The sequence below is a fragment of the Helianthus annuus genome, chromosome 4 (genome assembly GCF_002127325.2).
Source record: "Helianthus annuus cultivar XRQ/B chromosome 4, HanXRQr2.0-SUNRISE, whole genome shotgun sequence".
Classification (NCBI taxonomy): domain Eukaryota; kingdom Viridiplantae; phylum Streptophyta; class Magnoliopsida; order Asterales; family Asteraceae; genus Helianthus; species Helianthus annuus.
In genome coordinates this window covers 204,234,000-204,242,149 of record NC_035436.2, presented here as the reverse complement: position 1 = coordinate 204,242,149, position 8,150 = coordinate 204,234,000, and the positions used below count along the sequence as shown (strand labels likewise).

The following is an 8,150-nucleotide window of genomic DNA, read 5'->3' as shown; positions in this document are numbered from 1 at the left end:
TTTCGTTTTACGTAGACCAACTCGAATTTATACCAAAACGTACATAAAACATGCACTTAAAAATGGCTTTTTTTTTACGAAAACATATTATAATGAGATTATATTTTAGGACATGGATCTAAAAATATGTATCTATTTTAAGAACATAAATAATAAGGGAGTTAATATTGGTATACCTTTTTAAGGCAAATTTGTATTATTGACGGACCACTAGAGTATCATTGTGCTATCAACGGAATCACCCGATTATATCATTCTCCAATAGGTAATAATGTTTATACACCAATTCAGTAGGAAACTCAATCAATCTGGAAAAACCTCTTGTGAGAATCGAACCCAGGATCTTATGGTCCTAAGACCATATGTAGTAGAAGACATAAATAATGTCCCCACCCTTGGTCATTTTGCGCCATGTGACAATCTAGTCGGCAATGGGTCATTATGGGGTGTTTTTCTAAAATAGGCGTAGTGGGGATGTGTACATTATGAGGCATTATGTTAAAAGGGGTGTTAAACAATTAAATAAAAAAAACCATCCAAAAAATGTTATTGGGCAAGCAAAAGCAAGAACACCTGTGATTGGTCAAAGAATTGAACGAAAGGCGTGGAAAAAAAGGACGCTCCTCAATTTTTTTTTTTTTTTGAAAAAACCGCCACCGGCGGCGGTCCTTGGGCATTGTGGGACGTTTTTTAAGGAAAAACGTCCAAAAACCCCTCACTACGAGTTGTCTAAGTCTTATGTTACCCCACAAGACAAGATGCCAACAGGCTACAATGGTCATTGGTATACCGTTCTATTCTTTTTTTCTCTATATATAGAGATAGATATACATAGTGATGTAGGTTACTGTATATATAAAGATTTGGGTGTGTATATAGACATAGATTGCTTGAATATGAACAAGTACAACCTTCTCATACTGTTATGACTGTACTGCCCCCTCCATTAATGATGCAAGCTGGACCCTGCATACAACTAACAACATTTTCTTATCGTTCTTATTTTTCACAAATATTCTAGTGTCTTTAAAGTTTTTTTTTTCATACTAGCAAGAAACTAGTATCTTTAAATAATAAAGATTAAATTAAAGAAAAGTCATATATCGTTCTTATATCTTTAAATAATAAAGATTAAATTATTTAAGTCAATGACATTGTTTCTAATCAACAATTTTTGATGTTTTTCTCTTGACCCATATCATGGTTTCTTTCAAGAAAAGTTAGACTTTCGGCGCATCCGTTCAACGGACTACGTTTTCATAATTCATAGTTAACGAGTGATTATCAAAATCACTTCATCACTACCAGTTTACCCAATATTCGACCCGTTTGGTTGTCTAATGGAAACCACCACTTTATGACACACCAAACTTATTTTTAACCAACATTTGACCCATTTGTTTAACTAGTGAACTTCGTCACTTCAACTAATTATCGAGTTTACATAACATTCTAACACAAAGTCGATTAACAAAATACATGATCAATCACAATATAACGGAACCGTAGTTACGTACTTGTATAATTTATCGTCATTGATTTCTAACCATAATTACCCATTCCCGGGCTTGTCCATCTTAGCGTATCACTTCCATTCCATGGTTTACGCTTTTGTGACTTAAATTTAACGAGTGACGTTCAAGTCACTTCGAACACTACCATTTCGACCATTATTTTAACCCGTTCTTTATCTAGTGAGTTACATCACTTTTTATACATTCCAAACATGACTAATTAAACAATATTATTAATAAACATATCTAACCAACTATTTATTTTGACCCGCTTGGTTTGTCAAGTGAATTCCATCACTTCTTAGACTTACCAGATGATTACAATTTCTCTATTTCAACATCATACATATTCCAACTATTTATTTTGACCCGTTTGGTCTGTCGAGTGAATTCCATCACTTCTTAGACTTACCGAACGCAACTATTTTCGCTATAACAACATTAAACATATCTATGACTAGGCTTGTCTACATAAATGTAAAGAGACGGAAAGTCGCGTACCTTATAGCTTATCCTTCAAGCGCACATTCTTTCCAACTTGGCTGCTTAAAGATTCACCCGCTTTGCCTATAGAGTTCAATCAACATCTTGTTTGGAACTCATATCTTTAGATGTCACACGTAATTTGTCATATTATTCAATTACGCGTTTCTTTATAATTTCAACTTATAAACATTCATTTAGGCATTTTAACAAGCATCTTACGGGCATGATTTTTATACATCACCTATCTAGTTCATATTTAACTTTTAACCAAGTTTCAATCATCAAACTTCAAGTCCTTATGGCTAGCATTCATAAAGAATACCAAGACTTGTATCATAACATCAATTCTACACTATTTCAACATCGAAATTCAATGTTCATCACATAATTACAACACCCACTTAACGCATGTATGGGTAATTATCAATTTCATAATTTTCATTACTAATTCAACAAGTTATTGACTAGGGTTTACTCCTAGACATCTTTTCATTACTAATTTCATCTAAATATCAATCAATCAAGTTCAGATTTTGATTTCGATTTCACAAGTATATCAAGAATTTGAGATGAAACCAAATCGTGAAATTTAACATACCTTGTGATCCCTTCACTTAGGTGATCACTAAAATAAGCTTGAATTTCGATTTGGGGCTGATTTGGCCTTCCAATTGCTTGATTTTTGGCTAGTTAGGGTTTGGTTGAAGGAGCTTTGTTCGCTCTTGTGATTCCAGCGACCAGAACACACACAGATGTGTGTGTTTTGGTGTTTTAGTTTTAACTAGTGTTTGCCCCGCCCGCGTTGCGGGGCACATGTACGTCTGTGTTTTTGTTACTTGCACATACTACTCATAACACGGTCTCAAAAAAATTACATCGAGTCAACCATTAGAGAAAATTTCACTTTTTGTCCTTTATGTTTGCACTGAATTTTGAAACGTGCCCTTTAAAACTTTTAGTTTCAATTTATGTCCAAAAAACACATGTTTTGTATCACTTTATGTCCTTTCCACCAAACTAGGTTAATTTAGTTAGTTAGGTTTATTTAATGAAAGGGTATAATTGTTATTTTAAGGTTGATTGCAGTTGTGTCCCTTTATATTCTTCACAACGCATAATTGTCCTTCTAATTTCACTCATCGATCTCAATCATCCTCCTAATTTCTGCAATCAAACTTCGACGATGAACCCTAATTCAGACACCAATGGAAGACAATTTATGATCCGACAACACTTATCCCAATCTGATATCGATGCCTTCTACGGTAATTTTTAGGGTTTTGAGTTTCGTTTATTGAAATTATGAATAATACTAATCGATCATTGCATAATACTAATCGATCATTGCATAATGCAGTGGGGTTCCCAAGTCTGTTCACCATTAAGCTTTATCACAGCGGCAGATTCACCCGATTTCCCGATAGGGCTTATGTCAAAGGAGAGTGCAATTTTATTGACTTGTTAGATGAAGATAAGTTCTCTGTGCATGAACTGGATTGTATCGTGGACAAGTTTGGCCTTCCAAGCGATATTGAAAGGTATTATCACTTTTGTGTTCCTGGTGAGAATCTTGATTTTGGGCTAAGGGCTTTAGGAAGTGATGCAGATGTTTTAGATTTTATCAAATTTATTCCTCAGTCTAGGGTGATGAATGTGTATTGTGAGTATGCTATAACAACTGTGCATACTTATTTCTGCTCCCCATCCAAGTTTAGGGTGCAAGAAATAACTGATGAGGAGATCATGGCGATGGAAAACATCAATGCTAGTAAGAATAGGTTATTGTTAGGATGGAATGGTAGTGTTGAAAATGATGTAGGACAAAGTAGTGTTCAACTAGAAACAGGGCATATTAGTGCTGAACATGAAGTAGGACAAAGTAGTGTGCAATATGAAGTTGATATTACAATGGATGATCTTGAGTTTGACCCTTTCTTTGGTGAGAATCCTGTGAATCAAAGTGATAGTGTACAACATAAGTTGAATGATGTGGTTGTGAATGAAAGTGAGCATGATGGGGATGTAAATGAAAGTGAGCATGAGGGGGATGTGAATGAAAGTGAGCATGAGGGGGATGTGAATGAAAGTGAGGATGGGGGGGATGTGAATACCAGTGAGGATAATGATAGTGATTTCATAGCAGATGATGGAAACAACACAAATGATGTTGAAACTGATATGAGGAATTACAAGTTTTTTACTGACTATGTTGATGATAGTGTTATTGATCATATGGTTGACACTAATGGTGATGAGTTAGGAGAAGATGCTATAGACAATGAAAAATTCCATAGTGGTTCAGAATCTGATGAGAATGATACAAGCTTTAGGAAAAGGGCTTTAAAGGCTATGAGAAAGGATGGTGAAGGAAAAAACACTTTGTATCTTGGGCAAGTGTTTGGAACCAAAGAAGAAGACAAAAAACTGATCAAGACACATGCAGTTGAAACTAGGAGGAAAATTAGGATTATCAAGGATGACATGCAGAGGGTAAGGGCTGTTTGTTGGGGTGATATCCCACAGTTTGCTGAAGATGGTAGCATACAAAACAGTGTTGGGATTAGTATGACACAAGGTTTAAAAGTTAAAGGAGTGTGTGGAAGGTGTAGGGGTACTGGACACAATAGCAGGACATGTACTAAACCACAAGTTGAAAAAGGACATAATGTGAAAAATAAAGTAGTTGGGGATCTAGCAGTTCTAGACAATCTGAAGGACCAAAAAGCAAAAACAGTGGTGGCAGGGGTAATAAAGCAGAAACAAACAAACATAAATGCCCTTGGACCCTGTTGCTTTCTAAAGTGAATAGATCTGAATCTTGGATGATAAAAACCCTGGTAGATGAACACAAATGCTTTCAAAACAGGCATGTTAGAGCCTGCACAACCACTTTTCTATCCAAACAGCTAATGGAACATCTGCAAGATAACCCCAAAATACCAATCAAGGCTGTACAAGAGCAGCTACAAAGAAAGTTTGAAGTTGGTGTATCAAAGCAGAAAGCATATAGGGCTAAACAGAAGGCTGTCATGCAACTAAATGGTGATTATAACTCACAGTATGGGTTACTTAGAGCTTATGTAACTGAATTGATGAACACAAATCCAGGGACAACTGTGAAATTTGAACTAGAACCACCAGTATCCTGAGTCAACTGAAAGGAAATTTAAAAGAGTATATGTATGCTTGGGGGCTCTGAAACAAGGTTTTAAAGCTATTGGAAGAGATATGTTGGGACTTGATGGGGCTTTCATAAAAGGTCCATATCCAGGCCAGGTTCTTAGTGCAGTTGGGGTTGATCCCAATAATGGCATTTACCCTGTCTCATATGCTATAGTAGAGGCTGAAACACTAGACTCTTGGACTTGGTTTCTAGAATTCTTAGGTGATGATTTGGATTTGGATGCCAATTCAAACTTTACATTCTTAAGTGACAGGCAAAAGGTCAGTCTTCATCCATTATTCTTACATTATTCTTCATGTATTGGTACATTATTCTTACATTATTAACAGTCTTCATCTCTTTATGGCCTATTTAGGGCATTATTCCAGCAATTATGAAGGTCTTCCCATTTGCTGAGCATAGATTTTGCCTAAGACACATCTATGAAAACATGAGATTACAATTCAAAGGAAAGGCCTTCAAAGACCTTTTGTGGAAATGTGCAACAACAACAACTATTGTTGAATTTGAAAAGGAGATGGATGCTTTAAAAAGTTTCAACAGTGAATGTCACTTGTGGTTATCTAACATACCTCCTAAACATTGGTCAAGGTCTCATTTTTCTGGTAATATAAACAGTCTTTACAAGTATAATATTCTGTTATTTGTTAAATAGGGCATTAATATACTGTTTAACCTTGTGTATTATAGGAAGGGCAACATCTGATATGTTGCTCAACAACATGTGTGAGGTGTTCAATTCAAAGATACTTGAAGGAAGGGACAAGCCCATCATTGCAATGTTAGAATTCATTAGAGAGTACTGCATGAGAAGAATTGTTAATGTTCTTCAGTTGATTGAGAGGAGTGATGGTTTACTAACACCATATGCAACTGAGTTGTTTGAGGAAATTAAGAAGGATGCTACCAGGTACACTATAATTTGGAATGGTGAAGGGCACTATCAAGTAACTGGTGGTGTTAATCAGTATGTGGTGAACATGGAACAGAGGACATGCAGTTGCAGAAGATGGGAACTCAATGGTATACCTTGCAGACATGCTGTCGCAGCCATCTGGAACAGAGCTTCACATGGCCAAGTGGGCTTACCAGAAAGCTTTGTCCATCCTGTTTATAGGATGGATAGGTGGAAGCAAGTTTACACATTCAAGGTGTATCCAATTAATGGTAAGTCAATGTGGCCAAGATCCCTACTGCCAACAACAATCACACCACCATATTACCATAAGTCTGTTGGGAGGCCAAAAAAAACAAGGAGAAAAGCAGCCTCAGAGTTAGAGGACATCACAAAGGGTCGGAGACTAAGGAAGGTTGGTACATCAGGTACTTGTGGAAAGTGTGGTAATACAGGGCACAACAGCAGGTCCTGTAATGGTAGGTCAGAGGTTGTCCCAACTCAGCAAACTAGTGCTAAGTCCAGTAAACTTGCTGTTGGATCAAAAGGGCAGAAAGGGAAAAAACATTGTGTTGGAAGTAGCGAAGGTCTGAAAGGGAAGAAGGATGTCCAAAAGCAGAAGGCTTGTCGAAAGTGTAAGGGGATAGGTCATAACAGTAGAACTTGTCAAGGGGAGACCATGGAACCTGTTTATGTATTAGTAGTATGTATGCAATTATGTTTATGACCATGGAACCTGTTTTGTGATGAATTTGAACATGTAACCTGTTTTGTGATGACACTTATGTATTATCAGCCTTAAATGGCCATTTTGGTATTGCTTATGTTATTGGTTTTGATTATTTTGGTTGTGCTTTTGGCCATTGTGCATATTGTGCATTTGGCCATTGTGCATATTGTGCTTTTGGACATTGTGCATATCGTACAGGTAATTAGCCGCAACATAATCTACAAGACCATTTCATTCCATTGCCATTACTAAACAAAAGTCATTACACTTCCATTACTAAACAAAAGTCAGTACATTATACAGTTGATTTCATTGACGGAATACAAAAACATAGACACAAAAGAAGACCCAGCTGCAAATCAGGTATTTCTTCCAACTTCTTGCTTTTTCTTCTAGTCTTCTTCTTTCTTCTTCATATTCGTTCTTGAACTTCAACAAATCGGGTATGATGTCCATGCAACTTTGACACATTTTTGGTGGTTCAATCCACATAAAAAACCCACATTTTCTATTCTGAAACAATGAAATGAAACAAAAAAAAAAACCCACATATGTTCTTGCAAGTTCAGTACATAAAAAAACCCAAACTTTTGAACACTTACCTTGTCGTGGCATCCATAGAACTTACGGCCTGGATTTTTTGAGGTTTTTGATGTTCGAATCGCTGCTTCCTTTCCACACCCACAAAACACCATTATCGACCTGGAAGAAGATGCAGATGATAAGAGAGAGAGAGAGAGCTTATGAAACCCAAAAATAATTGAAGAAGAAGATGCAGTGGTTAAATAGGGGGCGATAGAGAAAAAAAATAGAGTTAAACCTTAAAATGACAATTATACCCTTTCATTAAATAAACCTAACTAACTAAATTAACCCAATTTGGTGGAAAGGACATAAAGTGATACAAAACATGTGTTTTTTGGACATAAATTGAAACTCAAAGTTTTAAAGGGCACGTTTCAAAATTCAGTGCAAACATAAAGGAAAAAAAGTGAAATTTTCTTCAACCATTATCATATTTTTGCTAAAAAAGATGGAAAAACTAAAATTTAAACTGGCAAAAAAATTATAATTTTTCAGGACAAATGAGCGTGTGTCAGGCGGCTGCCTGACACGAATAAAAATTACACTGAGTCAACAAATTAAAACAAAACACTACCACAGTTTAAAAAAAAAAAACTAAAACAATGACATGATTGTAATTTTACACTGGAGACAAAATTGTAATTTAACCAGAAAAACAAACAAAAACGATGGAGAAAATGTAAATTTAAGTTGAGGGCAAAATCGTAACTTGGCTGTGTGAAAAAAAACTAATGACAAAACTGTAAATTTAGACGG

General features: G+C 35.9%; 1 protein-coding gene across 1 annotated transcript; it reads left to right on the top strand.

Annotated features, from left to right (window-relative positions):
- Positions 1 to 5,228: 5,228 nt before the first annotated feature.
- LOC110934216 lies at positions 5,229 to 6,806 on the top strand. The gene is made up of 3 exons (XM_022177399.2): positions 5,229 to 5,444; positions 5,540 to 5,789; positions 5,875 to 6,806. The coding sequence occupies exons 1-3, from the start codon at positions 5,229 to 5,231 to the stop codon at positions 6,804 to 6,806; spliced, it is 1,398 nt and encodes a 465-aa protein (XP_022033091.2).
- Positions 6,807 to 8,150: the final 1,344 nt, after the last annotated feature.

What these genes read in the sequence shown, in the direction of transcription:
- LOC110934216 (XM_022177399.2), top strand. Translation starts at nt 5,229, where the DNA reads ATGTTGGGACTTGATGGGGCTTTCATAAAAGGTCCATATCCAGGCCAG. An exon ending in TCTTAAGTGACAGGCAAAAG is followed by an intron (nt 5,445 to 5,539) that starts GTCAGTCTTCAT and finishes TGGCCTATTTAG; the next exon opens with GGCATTATTCCAGCAATTAT. An exon ending in GTCAAGGTCTCATTTTTCTG is followed by an intron (nt 5,790 to 5,874) that starts GTAATATAAACA and finishes TGTGTATTATAG; the next exon opens with GAAGGGCAACATCTGATATG.